The sequence below is a fragment of the Macaca mulatta genome, chromosome 3 (genome assembly GCF_049350105.2).
Source record: "Macaca mulatta isolate MMU2019108-1 chromosome 3, T2T-MMU8v2.0, whole genome shotgun sequence".
NCBI classification, from domain to species: domain Eukaryota; kingdom Metazoa; phylum Chordata; class Mammalia; order Primates; family Cercopithecidae; genus Macaca; species Macaca mulatta.
Genome location: NC_133408.1, coordinates 95,832,678 through 95,854,324, shown reverse-complemented (window position 1 = coordinate 95,854,324; position 21,647 = coordinate 95,832,678). Strand labels below are relative to the sequence as shown.

At 40.7% G+C, this 21,647-nt stretch overlaps 1 protein-coding gene across 4 annotated transcripts in view; it reads left to right on the top strand.

Annotated features, from left to right (window-relative positions):
- AVL9 (AVL9 cell migration associated) overlaps window positions 1-21,647 on the top strand; it is a 101,730-nt gene that overhangs the window by 42,012 nt on the left and 38,071 nt on the right. For 2 of the 4 annotated variants that reach the window (XM_015133728.3, NM_001261098.1), the window contains 3 exon segments: window positions 15,825-15,945; window positions 17,367-17,452; window positions 21,551-21,622. In XM_015133728.3, the coding sequence (XP_014989214.1) occupies window positions 15,825-15,945; window positions 17,367-17,452; window positions 21,551-21,622 (279 nt within the window). 4 annotated transcript variants of the gene reach the window in all.

Below are 21,647 nucleotides of genomic sequence, written 5' to 3'. Positions count from 1 at the left end.
TGAAAGGAAAAAAAGGCAAACAGGAACCCTCAGCAAAGCGAAAGAGAGTCCCGATAGCAGTTTTCCCACCTCCCAGATTGAATTCCAGGTTACCACACAGGAACAAGAGAGGCCAGGCTCCTCCCCCCTGCAAATGGCACAAATTTCCTGAGGCTCCACGCCATCCTCCCAGTGTGCAGGCCAGTTAGATATTCCCCGGGGACCCCTTTTTACTTGGCTGTCTCAAAACTATGCAAGCACCCTCCCTCTAGGCCCAAGGACTATCACAGGAGAAGTGGGCATGTGAGATTGTAAGGGCTGGTTTTGAGGGATAGAATTAGGTCAAGGTCAGACCCTCCAAATCAAGGATGGGTACAAAGATGCCTAAACAGCTGGTAAAACAAGGGACTTTACCTCCTGAGCTGTTGTGTGGCACCTTTCCATCCACTTCAGCCATAAAGAATTTCCTGCTTCCTGTAGAATTAAAACAATTACCGAAGCTACCCCTATGCTAGTGAAAATAATGGTGCCCAAAAGAGTTCAGTGACTGATAGGATAAAGATAACTTGTGACAAAGCCTGCTGAGTTAATACCCTCATTATGAAGAGTGCAGATAGTTCCATAAGTCTTTAAAAAACTTTTTTCAAAACAGTGCTTATGTTTTGTTTAGCTAATTGCTGTGAGTCTGTAACTAAAACCGAGACTACAGTGGCTCAATACGTACAAGTTAAAAATAAATCAGTTTTGTAACTTCACCTTTGGTTTTTTTGATTGTTGACTTTCTACTTAAAAAAAGTAATTTTAAGGGGTAATGAATGCCTGGCCATGTCTATCCTGTCTGACCTAGAACAGTTAATTGGCTGTAAGTCTTGTTGACTCTAACATCCTTGGCCATAGGGAGTCCCACTGAGGGACAGAATGGGCCCAGGGCAGGCAGCTATGCCACACCAGCAACACTATGGGACAGAATTAAAATTTGGTGGCCATTGATGTTGCCTCTGGCAAATCTTGGCCAGAAGTGGGAAAATGTAAACCAAAAATAAAATTCAAAGTGTGTTCCACCCACCCACCTACCTCCCACAATCATCTGAATAGACTCCCTCTTTGGCCAGGGTACCCTAAAATTTAACATGAGAGACTGGTTCAGGCCATGATAAGAAATGGGGGAGTTGGGGTAAGATATGCCTCATTATACCCCTCCAGCATTTTCATCAACACAAACCTTAAATCTGATAAACATTTACAATCTATTCCCTCTAAAGCCTGATACTTGGAGGCTTCATCTGCATGATAAAACCTAGGTCTCCACAACCCCTTGTCTTCATCCAGACATTCCTTTCTATACGTAACTGTCTGAACTAATTTTCAATCAGAAATTGTTTAAATCTACCTATGACCTGGAAACACCACCCACCCTGACCCCTACCCCTACCCCACCCACGCCTTCGAGTTGTCTCGCTCTTCTAGACTAAGCCAGTGTAAACCTTAACATGTATTGATTGATGTATTGTGTCTCCCTAAAATGTATAAAAGCAAGCTGGAGCCCAACTACCTTGGGCATGTGTCCTCAGGACCTCCTGAGGCTGTCACGGGTGCATCCTTAACCTTGCAAAATAAACTTTCTAAATTGAGACTTGTCTCTTGTCTCAGATACTTTTTGGTTTACAGCTTCTAGCTCAATGAGGAGAGAGCCCCTTTTGCTCAGTAACAATTCTGGCAACCCAGCTGGGATGAAACCTGTCTGAAGTACTGTAGCCCCTTAATGGGGTACAGGCCCCCTTCCCGAACCCTGAGTGGTCACCTAGACCATTTTGTCCAGAGGCTCGGTGTAGGGCTCCTGCTTGTCCGCCGAGGCTTCCTTGGTACTACTCTTTTTTTCAGAAAAGAAACTGCTTCTGGATTAGATATCTTTCTGATAAGTCAAAGATGTTAATAATAATAGCTGCCATTTATTAAATGTTTATCATAGGCTGACACGGTGGCTCAAGCCTGTAATCCCAGCACTTTGGGAGGCCAAGGCGGGCAGATCACGAGGTCAGGAGATCAAGACCATCCTGGCTAACATGGTGAAACCCCATCTCTACTAAAAATACAAAAAATTAGCCGGGCCTGGTGGCTGGTGCCTGTAGTCCCAACTACTTAGGAGGCTGAGGCAGGAGAATGGCATGAACCCAGGGAGTGGAGCTTGCAGTGAGCCAAGATCGTGACACTGCACTCCAGCCTAGGTAACAGACCGAGACTCTGTCTCAAAAAAAAAAAAAAAAAAAAAAGTTTATCATATACTAAGCATTGTGTTAGTTGTGTGCCTGATATCATTTATTCTTTACCACAAACTGTTAAAAACAGAATTTTCTCAGATTTACTTTAAAGATCTAATTGACTTTCATTAGCAATCCATAAATGGGATGCCTCTCATTTAAGAATTAGGAAAGGCACTCTGATGAACTGAGCAGAAGAGGTTGGCTTTGTAGGCAGGAAATGGTTGAAGAAAGCAGAAACAGAACAAAGGGCAGATTGGTCATTTTAAAGTTACCTATAGGGTTAAAACAGGGGACTTCCCTGTCATGCCTGCTCAGGTGAACTGGGTCCCTTCTGATTGGTTGCTGTAAATCTCCTGGTTTTAGGGGGAAACTGGTTTCAAAGTACAGTTTATGAAGTACGTGGCACCTAGAATAAGTGACTCCATTCTGGTTTGGTCTGGTTTGTTAGTCCTAATACACCCTATAGCTCAGTCCACAACAGTTATTTCCCTTAAATTTCATTTAGAAAAAGCAAGGATTTATTAGCCCTCTTTATAGATAAGGAAATTGAAGTTAAGCGATGACAAGTGACTTACTCTAGGTTACATAGCTAAGTAGTAAGCGAGGACTGGAACCCCATGCTGGAACTCAAAGTTTCAAAGGCCCATGCATTGAACACACTTCATCTTCATATTTTTTTAAGCATTTTCTTAAATTGAGGTGTAACTTATGAACAATAAAGTGCATGAAACTTAAAGCAGTTCAGTTAATTTTTACATACGTATATGTAACAAATATCCAGATCAAAACAGAGAACAATTCCAGTGCTTAAGAAGATACCCTTATGCACCCCTTCCTATCCAGTTTCTACACAAGAATAACCATGTTTTGACCCATGCTGTCTCTTTTGTGTCTTTTTTTCTCTTAGTGTTATGTCTGAGATTGGTCCATGTTGTTTGTATCAGTAATTGCTGTATAGTATTTCATTATATACATAGACCTTTATTTATTTACCCATTATCCTATTAATGGACATGTGGGTTCCCAGCTTTTGGTTATTACAAATAAGACAAAAAGCGTCCTATTGTAAAAAATTTTTTTAATTATTGGATTTAAGTTTATAAAAGTTGGGATTTTTTTCCATATAGTTATACATATTTGTGATACATGACCAAAGTGTGTGTTTTAACTTGGAACTTAGGGTAATATAGAAGTTCCAGATTTCTTCAATATATAAGATCAAGTCAAAGTCAAATACATTTAAGATCCTTCATAACTATGTTTTAAGTGAGAGTTCACTCATAACTAGTAAATGTATTTGATGCTGTCTAGCTTTACATAAAGTAGCTCTCCAAAAAAAATCTGGTACTACTGGAAATTATTTGTCGGAAACACAAATCAAATTGTATTAATGCCATATCTGAGGGTATTTCTGATTTTGTAAGGTGTATATCTGCGAATACTTACGTTTCAATGAATGCCAAATCCTTACAACAATGCTGTTTATTCTCATATCAGGTAGAGATTAATACTTAGTAGAGTTCTTGATTTTGCTAGTCATATGTGACAACTTTTCCTTTTTAGAAGAAATATTTATTTTAAGCAAACATGATTCTATCAACCTAAAATAAAAGTCAGAATGTAGTTTAAAAGAGAATTTATTTGGCCAGGCACGGTGGCTCACACCTATAATGCCAGCACTTTGGGAGGCCAAGGCAGGCAGATCACTTGAGGTCAGGAGTTCGAGACCAGCCTGACTAACATGGTAAAAGCCCATCTCTGCTATTAATAAAAATACATAAAAATTAGCTGGACATGGTGGCATGTGCCTGTGGTCCTGGCTACTCTGGAGGCTGAGCCATGAAAATTACTTGAACCCAGGAGGCGGAGGTTGCAGTGAACCAAGATCATGCCACTGCACTCCAGCCTGGGTGACAGAGCAGGACTCCGTCTATTAAAAAAAAAAGAGAGAGTTTATTTAAGAACAGAAGTTGAGGACTGCAGTCCAGGACACATTTCCAGTTTGCCTTGGCAAGTACTCCAGAGAACGAGAGAGGCTCAAGTTTTAAAGAAAAAAGACAGATGGGGGGCAGGGACAATTACAAAAGTTGTTCTTCAGGAATTCTCATTGGCTTACAGAAATGGCATTAGTGATTGCCTATACATTGTTGGAACTATAGGGTGTAAAGCATTTTTTGGCTACTTGGCCTCAGTCTAGAGCTTGCATAGCAAGTGGCTTCAAGCGGTAACTATTTAGCTCAAGAGGGAATAACTGCCCCTTTCTGGGCCTGATAATTTAAAGGGACTTGCATTCCTCAGATAAGTATTCTTTTTCTTTCTCTATTTTATCAAATCTTCAGTTTGCTGTGTATATGCAGTTACATATGTTCATGTTCATTAACATATACATGTTCATATACATTTTCATTAACACATATATTCATATAAAATTCCAATAACTTTAAAGTGGAAAAACAGAATGATAATGTCTTAATGTTAGTGCCTCAAGCACCAATAGCATGAAAATCAGCTTCCTTAATACTGAAGTAGCATATTTCCCTCATCCCTTTGCGGGACTCACAACAGGGGTGCCTACTCAGCCCACTGCTCTCAACTCCTCGCAGGAGGGAGCACACGAGCGAATGCGGTGGGAACTGGAGTGCATGAGCGCTGGAGCTGACTGGCTGCTTCAGAGCTGGTGGGATCAAACGCCACTCACTCAGACCCACTGCATTCCTCCCCTCGTGGAGGGAGTGCACAGGTGAGTGGGTACAGGAGCCAAAGTGAGCGCTTTTAGGCACCAGCAGGAGCAAACTCTGTGCAGGCCCCGCAGCAGCATCTAGGTGGGGGTGCTTGTGACCCCGAAAGCCCCAGAGGGCGTGTTACAGTGTTCATTTCGTTCTTCCATCTGTAGACAGCTTAAGTGTTAACAGATCAGTGGGCCCTCTGCCTTTTCACATGAGGCAGCTGTCCTCCACCAGGGCAGTGTGACCGCCTTTTGCATCCACACTTGTGGCTCCCAAACTCTTGTCCAGCGTCCAGGAAAAATGAGGTCACGTGAACAAATTGAAGGATGGTAAATGCAGGGGATTTTATTGCCAATGAAAGTGGCTCTTAGTGGAATGGGGATCTGAAAAAGGGATGGGGCAGGTGAGTAAGCTTTCCCTGAAGTCCAGCCATCTCCGACCAGGTTCTTTTCCAAAGTTATGCCGTCAAGCTGTCCCTCTGAAGTCAAGCCACTTCTCTCCAGTGTCCAGACATAGTCCCCCACATCCAGCTGCGTCTCTCTGCTGGCTGAGGATGGGGGCTGGGCAGGCCATGGATAGTTTAGTGAAAGGCAGTATTCAAGTGGAAAAACAGCAGTTCTCACTTTGGGCCACAGATTTCAGGCTTTTCCACTTCAAGGTGGGGTTTTATTGGGGACCCACCTTTTTCTGCCTAGAATATCTCTACCTCCGTCCCTATGAATATATGTTGACACAAGCAAAATGTCCTATTATCTTATATAATAGAGTCTTGATATTCTGTTTCACTGTGGTGGGATTCTCATTATAATAATTTCTACATTAAAATTAAAATACACATTATCTGTTTTCATGCTCATAATCCAAGTACTCCAACTTAAGGGATGTGAAATAATAAATAGCTCTTTAATTCTAGGGAAAAAAATAGAAGATAACAGCCTTTATTCACTTGAATGTATAAAAGTACATGCTTTAAGATACTTATTTCCATTTAATTTAAAAACAAACTTCTTGATGGGCTCAGTGACACATGCTTGTAATCCCAGCCCTTTGGGAGGCCAGGGTGGGAAGATTGCTTGAGCCTAGGTGTTTGAGAGCAGCCTGGGCAACGAAAAATAAAATAATTACCTGGGTGCAGTGGTGCACACCTGTAGTCCCAGCTACTCAGGCTGAAGTGGGAGGACCACTTGAGCACAGGAGGCCAAGGCTGCAGTGAGCCCTGATCACACCAGTGCATACCAGCTTGAGTGACAGAGCAAGACCCTGTCTCTTAAAAACAGAACAAGGTCGGGCACCGTGGCTCATGCCTGTAATCCCAGCACTTTGGGAGGCCAAGGCGTGCAGATCACTTGAGGTCAGGAGTTCAAGACCAGCTGGCCAACATGATGAAACCTCGTCTCTACTAAAAATACAAAAATTGGCCGGCTGTGATGGCAGGTGCCTGTAATCCAAGCTACTCGGGAGACTGAGGCAGGAGAATCGCCTAAACCCAGGAGACAGAAGTTTCTGTGAGCCAAGATCACACCACTGCACTCCAGCCTGGGCAACAGAGCCAGACTGTCTCAAAAAAAAAAAAAAAAAAAAACCTTACTTTTAATTGGTAAGTCTCAAAGGTGCCATTTTACCTCTGCAGTATACACTTTATATTTCTGAACATCTAGTGCAGTCATGAAAACGATGTCATATTGAGGTACAGAAATGTTAAGTGCAGCTGTTTCAAATCTACATTTGACAAATAGTGATTTGTTGCCAACTTTGTAGTCGAGTGAGGAATAAATGCCAATTGCTTTGTAGTATTGACTTTTCAAGAGATATGAGAAAGAAACCATAGCTGAGAAGAAAACATGTCTGATGCCCGGGGCTTTTTCGTTTTCTTCTGTTTTAAGCGGAAAATATGACAGAGCTTTGATTTTGCTGCCTAAAATGTTATGACTATTAAGAAAATAAATACTTTGTGCTTCTGAGTGAAAAGAAAAAATGTCTGAGATACCGAGAAAGGAAGCAAAGAGGCAGAGCAGCTGTGAAGCACTCTCCTTCCTTCTGTAAGCCATTGATATCTGTAGGGTCCATGGATGTGGTTAATGTGTGTGCTAATAGTTTGGAAGTGTGGCTTCTATTTGCCACATGGTTCTCTGGCAGTGGAACATAATGCATTGTTAAAAAGTGAACAGAGAGTACTCCTGAAGTACTCAGAGTTCGTGCTTGGGTACTATGTTGTTTTGTTTTTGTAGTTTTTCTTGTTTCCTCAGTCTTTTTTTCTTAGGACAGAGTAAATGGAATCTGACTAGAGGACACCAATTTGGTTTATAAACTATGAAAAGGGATGGTAATTTTTATTACTGGAGGACAAACATGTCACCCTCTCTTACATAGTTCATTTAGCATTTAGAAAAATTGCTTTTTTATTCCTTGTGATCAGAGTCAGCTTTTATGTTTTAGAAATCAGCCATTGTTGGCCGGGCGCAGTGGCTCACGCCTGTAACGCCAGTACTTTGGGAGGCTGAAGTGGGCGGATCACAAGGTCAGGAGATCAAGACCATCCTGGCTAACACGGTGAAACCCCATCTCTACTAAAAATACCAAAAAAAAAAAAAAAAAATTGGCCGTGCGTGGTGGCAGGCACCTGTAGTCCCAGCTACTCGGGGGGCTGAGGCAGGAGAATCGCTTGAAACTGGGAGGTGGAGGTTGCAGTGAGCCGAGATCACATCATTGCACTCCAACCTGGGCAACAGAGCCAGATCCTGTCTCAAAATAAACAAATAAATAAAAGTTTCCAGTGATTTAGTCATCCTTCTCTTCCTGGTACAGACAGGAAGACACTTAAAAATGTAGATATTCTTTATAAAATAAATTTCTCTTACAAAAATATAACTTTTACTGTTTTCAGAGCTTCTCCTGTGTCTGTTTCCCAAAATATCCAGTTTAAAGTAATCCTATGCCAAAGAGGCATATTTGGAATGGCATATACTGGTGTCCTACAGACATACTTTGGGGTGTCATGTCCTGAACTCTACAATTGGCTCCCTCCCCCTTGTGGAAATGTAATCTCACGAGACCATTGGTTTCCACTGAGTTCCTGCACAAGCTCCAACAGACCAAACCAAGATAGAGGTCCCTCCTGCTAAAGTTCGATGTCACCAGGCTAAGTTATCTGACCTGAGAAATCAGGAGAGAGAGAGAGAAAAGTCAGATTCCCAAACAGGCCAGTTTTAGCTGGCATGGTAAGGGAGCCTCCTCTGCTTTAACCCTTACAAGGAAAGTAACTTTGAAAGTACTAATTTACTTTTTGTTCCTTATTTCTGCTTTCTTCAGCCTTTTACCCATCCAAAAATACTCACTACCCACATTGCGGAGATGAGCTCTCAACTTCTTGTTCTGAGGGTTGCGTGACTGGTGAATTGTTCTTTGCTCAAATAAACTGTTAAATTTATCTTGGCAGACTCTATTTTGATCCCCAAATTTGATTTAGATTTTGGGCCATTAAATTTCACTATTTAATAATAACCCTACTGGATGAGAATAAGTGTTTCTCAATTTCTGGTGATATGGTTTAGCTGTGTCCCCACCCAGAATCTCATCTTGAATTATATTCCCCATAATCCCCACGTGTCAATGGCAGGACCAGGTAGAGGTAATTGGATCAAGGGGGCAGTTTCACCCATGCTGTTCTCGTGATAGTGAATGAATCTCACGAGATCTGATGGTTTTATAAATATCTGGCATTTCCGCTGCTTGCACTCACTCCATTCCACTGCCTGTGAAGAAGGCGCCTGCTTCTTCTTTGCCTTCTGCCATGAGTATAAGTTTCCTGAGGTTTCCTCTCTAGCAATACAGAACTGTGAGTTAATTAAACCTCTTTCCTTTATAAATTACCCAGTCTCAGGTATTTTTTCATAGCAGCGTGAGGACTGATGTATCTGGGTACTTAGCATTGGTTTTTGTCTGTGGTTTTTTACATATACTTAGGGCTGCCATGTACAGCTATATGTACTTCATGACACAATTCCATGGAGAGCCATTTGTGTAAATGACAATGTAGCTCTCCCTGGAGCTGTGCAGTGAGGCAGCCTACTACGCTTACCTTCACTTACGTGGTGCTGGTTAGTTTAATTGGCACTACTATTTAAATTGTCTTGATTCAACTGAGTATTTAAGAGTCTCATGTTAACTTCCAAGAAAATTCCTCTTTAGCCTCTGTGCCATGAAATTTTGTGTCTGTGTGGATTAATTTGGATATATAGAAAGGGGATATACAGAGTATTCAGTCAGTATTTAAAATATGAAAAATACACAGTTTAAGATTTAAATATACCATCAATTTGGAAATAACATTTTTTTTTCATGCTTAATCTTTGATTCTTAGGGATTCTCAGATAGCAACTGGGAATTCTACAATTAAGTCATATTGTGACATTAACTACTCAGTTAACATCAAACTCTGTAAGGGCTCACTCAATCCCACAAAACTGCCCTCACTTCAGGCACCAATCACAAGTCCTGGGCCCCAAGCCACCCCATCTCTCTCTGACTTTGTTGCCAATTCAGGGCTTCCCATAACCTTCTCTGAGGTTTGATAATTTGCCAGAATGACTCATACAACTCAGGAAAACTCTTTGCTTGCATTTACTGGTTTATTATTAAAGGAAACAATTCAGGAACAACCAGATGGAAGAGATGAATAAAGCAAGTATGTTGGTTGGAGAGTCAGGGAGTTTCCATGCCATCTTTAGCATGCTGCCCTCCCAGCACTTTGATGTGTTCAACAACCCAGGAACTCGCTGAATCCCATTGTTTTTATGGAGGTTTCATTACATAGGCATGATTGACTAAATCACTGGCCATTGGTGATAGAACTCAAACTCTTAACACCGTTCCTGGGAGGTCAAGGGGTAGGGCTGAAAGTTACATCTCTTTAATCAAGGCTAGATCTTTCTGGTGATCAGCCCCTGTCCTGAAGCTATCTAGGTCCTCTTACCACTAGAGTCACCTTAGCATAAACTCAAGTATGATTGATTGGAGCTTATTATGAATAACAAAAGATGTTCCTATTACTCAGGAAATTCCAAGGATGTTAGGAGTTTTGTTCCAGGAATGAGGGACAAAGACCAAATATATGTATTTTTAATTATATCACATTTGAATATTCTGAACAGCTTGCAGTAGTATAGTGTTTTAAAAAACTAGAAAAACTCAACAATAGAAGATTGATATTAAAATGATGAAATAATATATATCTTTTTTTTTTAAAGACAGAGTCTCTCTGTCGCCCATGCTGGAGTGCCCTGGCGCCGGCTCAGCTCACTGCAACCACCACCTCCCGAGTTCAAGCGATTCTCCTGCCTCAGCCTCCTGAGTAGCTAGGACTACAGGGGCCTGCCACCATGCCCAGCTAATATTTTTTGTATTGTTAGTAGAGACAGAGTTTCACCGTGTTGATCAGGATGGTCTTGATCTCCTGACCTCATGATCCGCCTGCCTTGGTCCCCCAAAGTGCTGGAATTACAGGTGTGAGCTACCGCACCCAGCCACAAAGGAGTTTTAATAAACGGTTTTGAACTTGATTAGCAATTTCAGCAGTTTCCAAATGGATATATTTGTTGGTAGAAAAATCTACCAGCAGGAGAAGAGAATTATAGAAAGCTGCCAACACAGTACAGGCAGTCTGCAATTTATGAAAGACTTGTGTTCTAAAAGTTGACTGTTTGAAATTCTGAACACTTTCCCAATGAAGCAATGTTGTAAGTACTCTGGGCCCAAGTCAGGCTAGAACAACCTTAATTTTACCCATGGAATTCTTGGAATACATGTAGTATCCACACTTCTATTTATGACAGTTTTGAGTCAACTGCGTCTTCAGTTTCAGCTAGAACCATCTAAAACTGATCTTCCTTCAGTAGAGTTGGAAATTCGGAGAATATGTTAAGCATAGCATAGCTTCAGATATTAATTAAACTTCTGTTATCTAAATCTTCAGAAAAGAAGATAGATTTCTATACCTGCCCTTAACTCCCAAGATTATAGGATGGAAATAAGATTTCCTTCAGAAGTTAAGAACTGCTTGTGACTGTCTTTTATTTATTTGTTTTTAATCCTGCAAGCAATACATATCCATTTAAAAAACACTTAATTAAAAGTAAAGGTAGTATGCTCCACTTGCTGTTAAATCATTTAGAAAATCGTTTTTGTGTACACATACAACACAGATAAAACAAGTGTGGCTAAAGAAGCAATGCAGTTGGTAAATAAAGATCAAGTTTGTTAGGTTGTTCATATTCTTTCAACTTTCTGTAAGTTTGAAAATTTCAATAAAAAAGGTGGCAATTTTTTTTTTAAAGTAACAGGAGTATTCACTTATCTTCAGTCCCCAACCTCATTCTCCTCTCCAGAGTTAAAACATCTGCCAACAGTGTATATAGTTTTTCAAGTATCTTTTCAAGCATGTTTTTAAAATCTATTTACAGAAACTTTTTTTTGCACAAATGGAATCACAGTAAATATAGAATTATACTACTGTCACCAGTCAAGGGGTTTTGTCCAAGACCCCAAGAGCAGGTTCTTGGCTCTCATGCAGGAACGAATTCAGGGCAAGTCACAGAGTAGAGTGAAGTTAAAAGAATTTATTACAGACTGCTGAATTACAGAATAGGGCATCCTCAGAGAGCAAGAGGAGGGTGCACCCATTTCAAATATAATGCTAATATAGGTTATTAAGAAAAGTGAACTTCTGCCGGGCGCAGTGGCTCACGCCTATAATCCCAGCACTTTGGGAGGCCGAGGCGGGTGGATCACCTGAGGTCAGCAGTTTGAGATTAGCCTGACCAACATGGAGAAACCCTGTCTTTCCTAAAAATACAAAATTAGCCGGGCGTCGTGGTGCATGCCTATAGTCCCAGCTAGTCAGGCAGCTGAGACAGGAGAAACACTTGAACCCGAGAGGCAGAGGTTGCTGTGAGCCAAGATCATGCCATTACACTCCAGCCTGGGCAATAAGAGTGAAACTCCATCTCAAAAATAAATAAATAAATAAATAAGGAAAAGAAAAGTGTGCTTCATTACAAAGGCTTGTGACCAGCTTGTGACAGGCTGTTAGTATTGTTATTTTCCTATATTACTATTGATTTTAGCAAGAATTTTTGAGTGTACTATTATTTTTAAAGCAAAACCTATTCTTAAACTAAGAATGCTTTTTGTTCTTAAAGTACTGGGACATTTCCATAAGTCCTAGGTCTTCAGTTAGTTAACATCATTAACTCATTCCCTCAAACATAAACACCTTGTGACCAAGAGTGCCCAGTCCCCTGGGAACATACCACAGCAGGTTTGGCTTTATCCAGCCCTTATTCAAGATGGAGTCACTCTGGTTAGGGTGCCTCTGACACTGTTTACTGATATTCTACTTGCTTTTAAAATTTAACGGTATGTATTAGTTTTCTCTTGCTGCTGAAAAGTTACCACAAATGTAATGCCTTAAAATGACACAAATTTGCCGGGCGCGGTGGCTCAAGCCTGTAATCCCAGCACTTTGGGAGGCCGAGACGGGCGGATCACGAGGTCAGGAGATCGAGACCATCCTGGCTAACCCGGTGAAACCCCGTCTCTACTAAAAAATACAAAAAACTAGCCGGGCGAGGCGGCGGGCGCCTGTAGTCCCAGCTACTCGGGAGGCTGAGGCAGGAGAATGGCGTGAACCCGGGAGGCGGAGCTTGCAGTGAGCTGAGATCCGGCCACTGCACTCCAGCCTGGGCGACAGAGTGAGACTCCGTCTCAAAAAAAAAAAAAAAAAAAAATGACACAAATTTATGTGTCTGAGGTCACATTTAAAGTTTAAAGTTCTGAGGTCAGAATTCCAAAATGGGTTTCACTGGGCAAAAATCAAGGTGTTGGCTGGGCTCCATTTCTTCTGGAAGCTCCAGGAAAGACTTGATTATCTTACTGTTTCCACCTCCTAAAGGTCTCCTGCATTTCTTGTTTCATGGCCCTTTCTTCCATCTTTAAAGCCAGTGGCATAGCATCTTCAAATAACTCTTTCACTGATTCCTCTTCCTCTCTTATAAGGACTCTATGATTACACTTTACCCACTTGGATATTCCCTAGCTCAAGATCCTTAATCATATCTGCAAAGTCCCTTTTGCCAAGTAAGGTAACAAATAGAGTCGGGGGATTAGCGTATCTTTGGAAGGCCATTATTTCGCCTATCACACAGGATATTGTGGCTGTCTTGCTTTATCAGTATATATGAATCTGACATTCTTTTTAACAGCTGGACAAAACTGATAGAAACCACCGATGTTTCTACTCATGATGAATATTTAGGTTTCCCTTACATGCTGAAATAAATTATACTGCTATGAACATTTTTGTATGTATCTGAATATGTGAGAGTATCTATGGGATAAATCTCTAAAACTGAAATTGCTGAGTCAAAGGTGGTAAAGGATGAATTTTGGCACATTAAGATTTTAAGAAGTGTATGTGAGCAGACAGTGCTTCATGAGTCAGGCAGCTCCAAACCAGAAGTGGTTGGGGCTCTACTAAAGGAGCATGAGGGAAGGCATTTATAGGGTGAATATAGATGTAGAGCAAAGAAATTATTTGGTTTAAATTTAAGCAGTTGCCTTATTTGGGCCATGCCTGTGGGAAGTTCAAGAAAATGTAACTAATGCCCAGTTGGCTGCCTGTCATTGGCTGAGCTAAGCTTGGTGATCTTTTAAATTCAGTTTTGGTTTGCTTAAGTAGAACCCTGAGCCTTAGAGCCACCTCAGTCTGAGGGCCTCTCATTTTGTTATCTTAATAAAGGGTAAATGTGTTGTTGATAATACAGCCAAGTTGCCCTCCAAACTGTTGTGCCAGTGTACTGTACATTCCCACAGCAGGCTTCTTTTTAATGTTTTTCAATAGATGGATAAAAATTATATTAATTCAAATTGTATTTCTGTGATTAAAAATGAGATTAAGCATTGTTGTACTACTTTTTTTAGAATTTTCTATATTAAATTTTTTGGACCCTAAAGAGAAACATATTTCATGATGCATCATGAGAATTGGGGTACATGATATTTATGCTTATTTAAAAACATGTTTATTTCATACAAAATTCATTTTAAGTAAATATCTGTGCATCAAAATTTAATGGTTTTCTAAAAGATTGTTTAGTAATAATTACCAGGACTCCTTATGATAAATACACTATATATGGGACTTTGGTACTGATTACATAAAATATGATTATTTTCTTGCATTTATTTTTGGTGTTAAATAACTGAATTGGTAACTTTTTTAACTCTAAAATTGCCAACTTAACATCAGCTTTGAATTTGTGTGTATCTTACCTCGTCACATCCTGCCTTCCCTCACACTTTTAAAAAAATTGTCCAACAAAGCAAATTAGGATGAAACCTGTATGATAAATTATAGAGAAGATACAGAGAAATGTAATCGGAGGTTATTTTTGCCTCACCTTCAGTTAATTATTTTATTTATTTTTTTTGAGTCAGAGTCTCACTCTTGTTGCCCAGGCTGCAGTGCAGTGGCACAATCTCCACTCACTGCAACCTCCACCTCCTGGGTTCAAGTGATTCTCCTGCCTCATCCTTCTGAGTAGCTGGGATTACAGGCGTGTGCCACCACACCTGGCTAATTTTTGTATTTTTAGTAGGGACGGGATTTCACCATGTTGGCCAGGCTGGTCTCAAACTTCTGGCCTCAGGTGATCCACCCGCCTCAGCCTCCCAAAGTGTTGAGAATTCAGGTGTGAGCCACTGTGCCCAGCCAATTTTTCAGTTGATTTTAAATGATCTCTGGAAGAAAAGTTTTACTCCTTAATCTAAACTTTTGAAGAGTTCTTCTAAATGAAAAACATTGATTGCGTCTGGAGATGGGAGCAGGGACTGGGTAGCTGCCTCCCAAGGGTGGGAGGCAGTCTTTTTACAGTCCATTTTTTTGGTGTCTTTAAACATTTTAAATTTGGAATTGGATCACCTTTAGAAATAATCACGAATTGGCCGGATGCGGTGCCTCACGCCTGTAATCCCAGCACTTTGGGAGGCCGAGGCAGGCAGATTACCTTAGGTCAGGAATTCGAGACCAGCCTGGCCAACATGGTGAAACCCCGTCTCTACTGAAAATACAAAAAAATTAGTCGGGTGTGGTGGCACACGCCTGTAATCCCAGCTACTTGGGAGGCTAAGGCAGGAGAATCGCTTGAGCCCGGGAGATGGAGGTTGCAGTGAGCTGAGATCATGCCACTGCACTCCAGCCTGGCTGACAGCGAGACTGTCTCAAAAAAAAAAAAAAAAGAATCACGAATTTTAAATTCAGTGGACAAAAAAAAATTTTTTAATCATTTTTAAAACCCTTTTACAGTTGACTCTCCTGTGATTGAAGTGGCAGCTTGATTTCATTGAAATGTGGAAAGATGAGCCATCCTATTTTTCCACATTAAGGATTGGTTCTAAAAGTGATTCTGGGCTAAATTTGGGGGTCCTTTGTTGGATCTCTACTACTCAATTCAGTAGGCCGTTGGTTTTCCTAAGGGCCCTATGGCTTCAACTACCATCTGTTTGGTGACAGCCCCCAAATATCAATCTGCAGTCCAGTCACCAACCCCACTACCCCTTATGCACATTAAAGTTTAACAGCCCTTAAATCAGAAAGTGGAGAAAAGCTTATAAACTTTTCCTCCTTTTACTGCTTTTTTTTCCCCTCTTCTGTGCCATAGGTTTGCTGATGATATCAAATGACATTATACAGTGTGGCTTATCCTGACTTCTGTCATTCAAGGTTTAAAAGCATTTTTACATATCAGAATAAAATGCTTCCTTTGATCAACCACCTTTTGGCTAACATTCCTTGCTATTTTAGGTTGAATTCTCTTACCCGCCCCTGATTCCAGGAGATGGACATGACAGCCACACTTTACCTGAAGAATGGAAGTATTTGCCCTTCCTTGCCTTACCAGATGGCGCACACAACTACCAGGAAGGTATGTCACAAGACAGTGAAACAGTTAGGTGACATTTTTTAAAAACTTTGCCAAAATATCTTAGGTTCTAAATACTTTGAGAAATTAAAGGCCTTCAGCCTGTTAGAACTATTTATAAAATATTTACATGCTTGTTTGGAGATAACTAGTCATTCACTAGAGCACCTCTAAAGGAGTGCCAGGCTTACATTGACTGCGGCTAGTGAACCTTGGCCACGCCTCTGCCAAGTGATTAGCCAGAGCAGGACAGCCACCACTGGAAGCACTTCCTACATCTATACGTCATACTCCTCAGAGGCAAACCAGGGGGCTTGCCAGCGCCAGCCGTACGTTGCTTGGGACTCTAGCTGCATACTTGCAGTAGTAGGTTATTGCTCCAGTGCCCACCTTAGAAGCAGCTGAGATTGTTTTTGCGCCTCTGGAACCACTGCTGTCACAAGTACTCTGCTTGCAAGGTTGCTTGCTTGCATGCAGAGCATGTTAACATCTTCAAAAAAAGCAGGGCTGTGAAGTTCTTACCGAATCTCCTACCACCCTATAAATGAGTATTTTGCCTGACTTAATGAAGGACTGTATTTTACTATGGTATTTGATGCCCTACAAAAATGTTTTTGTTGTTATTGTTGCTGTTGCTTTTCTTTCTGGTTTTTTTTTTTTTTTTTTTGGAGATGGAGTCTCACTGTTGCCCTGTTGCCCAGGCTGATCTCAAACTCCTGAACTCAAGCAGTTCTCCTACCCCAGCCTTCCCAGTAGCTGTGGTTACAGATGTGAGCCACCATGCCTGGCTGTGCCACCATGCCTGGCGGTGCCACCATGCCCAGTGAAAGGACTGCTGCAAACATGTGAATTAAGATTATAGCAAATTTTCTACAGATTTTCTTTGTATTTGTGTATGTATATAATTTTGTCTGTACTATCTGAAAGGCAGTGACACTTTAAATACTTAAGATCTGAGAATGAGATCATTCCCCAGTGTAACTTCCAGTACCATTATCACAGCTAAGAGATTTAACAGTAATTTCATAATACTATCTAACATCCAATCTATGTTCAAATTTTCTCAGTTGTCCCCCAGATTTCTTGTATTCATTCAAGGTTCATGTGTTGCTATTGGCTTTTATGACTGTCTACTTTCTTTTAATCTAGAACGATTCCCTAAAGATTAAGTATTTTCTGTAATTGTAGTCTCAGTTTGACCTGTTATAATTCAGCCTCTTGGGCTTTTTGTGATGAGTATTTACCATAAGGCAATGAGAAAAATTCTAGGAAACCACTGGTTGTGGTGCTACAAATAAGTATGATTTGGATTCCTTGTTTTGTCATTTTTGTGTTAATGACTGCATTATGATAGCTTCAGATTTTACTACTTATTAATAAGGGTAATTCACCTCACTATTTACATTTTTCTATGTATCTCTTAGATACGGTGTTTTTTCACTTGCCACCCAGAAATGGAAATGGAGCCACAGTATTTGGTATCTCTTGCTATCGACAAATTGAAGCCAAGGTATGATAGTTAATAATGAAAAACAACTCCAAAGTCCTTTCTTAGATGTTGGACACTTAGAGAAACACAGTCTTTATTTTTCAGTGGTGCCTGTAATGTTGTTTTAGATTTTTGAATATAATTGGTAGCTGTTTTTTCACTAGTACCAGTTTATTCACAGAAACATTTTATTAAGTTGACATTGGTGGCTATGCTTATATTTGTATCATAATATTTTGTACATTGTTTTTAGATAGTGATACATAAATTATCCATTTGTCTTTTAAATACTGTACTTACATTTCAAGATGTCTTTGAATTTTCTGTTTCTAGTGTTTGGCATATAACTTAGAAAAATTGAGTGGTAATGCTTGTGTGTTTTTTAGTTTTTTTTATTTTTTTAAAGACAGGACCTTGCTATTTTGCCCAGGCTGGTTTTAAACTCGTAGGCTCTAGGGATCCTCCTGCCTCAGCCTGCTGAGTAGCTGGGACTACAGGTGTGCACCACTGTGTCTTGCCTTTTTTTAAGCAGCATTTCAGAAGTAGTGGGACATGCTTAGAGGGGCTCCCAACTACTCATAAGTTGTCTTAATTATCTCTAAGATTTCTTTTTTTTTCTTTTCTCTCTTTTTTTTTTTTCTCAGGAAGAGTCTCACTCTGTTGCCTAGGCTGGAGTGCAGTGGCACAATCTTGGCTCACTGCAGCCTTGACCCCAAGCTCAAGCCCTCCTCCCAGCTCAGATTCCCAAGTAGCTGGGATACAGGTTTGTGCCACCATGCCCAGCTAATTTTTGTGTTTTTTATGGAGACAGGGTTTCGCCACGATGCCCAGGTTGGTCTCGAACCCCTGAGTTCAAGTGATCTGCCCTCCTCAGCCTCTACAGGCTGAGCCACTGTGCCCAGCCTTGATTATTCTTAAGTACCTGCTAGCTTAATGCCTGACTTACTATGATAGCTCTAATTAATAAATTCAAATAAGCCAAGATGGTGGCCCCACCTTTCATGATTTGCTTATGTGTAGCACTGTTTTTTTGTGGTGGGGATAATCTTAATGAGTAAAAAGCTCTTTCAAAAGGTCAATAATACTCTAAAGTAGTGAGTGGTTCTCATTCTCAGCTGCACATTGCAATCACCTGGAGAGCTTTAAAAGCTAGGATAAGTGGGTCTTCCCCCACCCCAAAAGATTCTGATTTAATGATCTAGACATGGCAGGTGGGAATGTTTTAAAAGCTCCCCAGGTGATTTTCTACGTAGTCAAGATTCACAACCACTGCTCTAAAACAATGATTTTTAATCAGAATTACCTAGAGACTTGTGTGTGTGTGTGTGTGTAAATATCTGTACCTAGCCTTTCCTCCTAGTGACTGAATTAGAATCTCTGGGATTTGAGCCTGGACAATTAAAAGTTTTAAAAGCTTCCTCGGGTGAACAATTAGTAAATCTTTTTCTAACTTGTTATGATGGAAATTTCAAACATGCATAACTTGTTATGATGGAAATTTCAACCATGCAGATAAATTGAAAACATAGCACACTGAGTACCTGTGTACCCATCAGCTAGACTCATAGACTGTGTGTCTGTTTTTCCTCTGACCCACTTAAATGTAAACTACAGGTGTAAATTCCAGGATACCCAAAGTAGGTAACTACCATGAAATAACCCTCTAAGCACAGGGCCTGGAACCTAGAACATCCGTGTTATATCATGAATAACGGAATCTAAAGCTAAAGATATTATGTCAAATAATAGCATACACCTTAAATGTGTACAATTTTTGTCAGTTATACCTCAACGAAGCTGAGAAAATAAAGATAAAAGAGGCTGGGCCTGGTGGCTTACACCTGTAATCCCAGCACTTTGGGAGGCCAAGGCGGGTGGATCACGAAGTCAGGAGATCAAGACCATCCTGGCTAACATGGTGAAACCCTGTCTCTACTAAGAATAGAAAAAAATTAGCTGGGCATGGCGGCGCACACCTGTAGTCCCAGCTACTTGGGAGGCTGAGGCAGAAGAATTGTTTGAACCCAGGAGGGCGGAGGCTGCAGTGAGCTGAGATGGCGCCACCGCACTCCAGCCTGGCAGCAGAGCGAGACTCCATCTCAAAAAAAAAAAATAAGTAATAAATTTTTTAAAAAAAGATAAAAGAAACCTGAGAGTAAGAGTTCAACTGACAGCTTTGAGCAGTTGATGTTTTCATATACTATTGTAATCAAACCCAGGTTTGGCTGCACGCCGCTCAAAAAACAGGAGAGAAGAGAGTTGCTGGGAGGAAAAGCAGATTTATTTGGAAAGCCAGCTAGATGGTGAGCTAGCATTCTAAAGTAGCATCTTAAATTTTTCAGTCTGTCTGGAGGATTTTTATGGGAGAGGGATATGGGGAAGAAGAGGAAGTTGGTGTCATGAGGTGACACACAGACATCTGGGTACCAGCAAGGGTCCAAGGAGGTTGGATACTTCTTTATCATTGGTCAGGCCACAATGCTCCTGTAAGTCTTTAACAAAACATAGTTAGTTGTTTACATACCTTTTAAATCCCAGAGTTGGTTTTAAAACATGCATGATTGCAATTTTTGCATATTGGTACTCTAAAATTATCCTTTTCTATGTGCAGGAACAAGGAAACGCTGCCTAAAAAATGCAGTTAGTTATGTTCTTTTGCTATTTCACTGTTAACACTATTACCTTTACATATTTACATGTGAGATGAATTGAGCTGCTGCCTGTTCTTGGAAATTTGCTCCTTTTAATACCTTTTATTACCCATATGTCATGTAAGCACTAGTAAAATTATTTCTCCCAAGTGGGTCTTATCCCTCAGTGCTGTTTTAACAGCCCTCGTGCTCTGCATAGCCTTTAAATACTGCCTGTCTCCACACTCCCTGGTTCTGACCCACTCAGGAGTACATTAGAGTTGTCCATTTTTCCAGTGATTGCTATCCTTCTCAATAGATAATAGACAATAGAAGCAGACAGATAAACCAGTTATTGGAGGGACCTTGAGCCTGGAAGAAAGACTTTACTCCTTTTTAATGAAGATGAGACAGTGGATGAATCCAATCAGGAGGAAGGATTCAACTCCACAGCTAATTTAAAGCCTGTTCATCAGTCATCAGTTGAAAACATGGGGGCCCCTTGGTCCTCAGGACAGATCCAAGAAGGTGTCAGGCAGTACACTAGAGGAGGAAGTCTTTCTTCCCTTGCAGCCTTGCCTGAGGTTAATCAAATCAAGATTTGCTCTCTACTAGTAGAGGACTGTAGAAATCTCATATAGTCATCCTCACAATCACTGAGAAATAAGTTATGTGCTTGTGTTTGGTGCTGGGTGCCAATACAAGTTTCCAGGCAACATGGCACAACTAACTTAACAAAATTACTGACAGTTCTTCCATCTCTGGAGAACAAGCTGTCTGTTTTTGTCATCTCTTTTTCCTTTTTTTTTTTTTTAGACAGAGTCTCACTCTGTCGCCCAGGCTGTTGTGCAGTAGCACAATTTCAGCTCACTGCAACCTCTGTCTCCCGGGTTCAAGCGATTCTCCTGCCTCGGCTTTCCAAGTAGCTGGGACTACAGGCTTGTGCCACCACACCTGACTGATTTCTGTATTTTTAGTAGAGATGGGGTTTCACCATGTTGGCCAGGCTGGTCTCGAACTCCTGGCCTCAGGTGACCCACCCACCTTAGCCTCCCAAAATGCTGAGATTACAGGCATGAGCCATTGCTCCTGGCCTTTTGTTGTCTCTTGAACTAGCCCCTTCTCACCAGAAACAATGGTCTCTGAAAGGACTGACCATTTATAACCAGAATCAACAGTGATTGATTTGCATTGAATGGTTGATTTGGGCCTGGTGACTTATACATAAAGTATTCTCCATCAGATTATAAATTCCTTAAGATTCGGGATTGTCCCTTCACTATTATATTCCCAGTGCCTCCCATAGATTCTGGCACATAGGGCCAAACTGACATTTATTTGTTCATTATTTCCTGAGAGTCTTAATAACTTTTTAAGTTTAACTGAATGTAAGAAATTTCTTACATATAATTGCTATTTTTATATTGAAAAATAATTTTTGAAATATTGCTATCAAATATTCTGATAAATTGCTCTTTGTTTATAATAGGCACTGAAAGTAAGGCAAGCAGATATCACCAGAGAGACTGTTCAGAAAAGTGTCTGTGTTCTAAGCAAGCTGGTAAGAGACCAAGTAACTCGTTCAT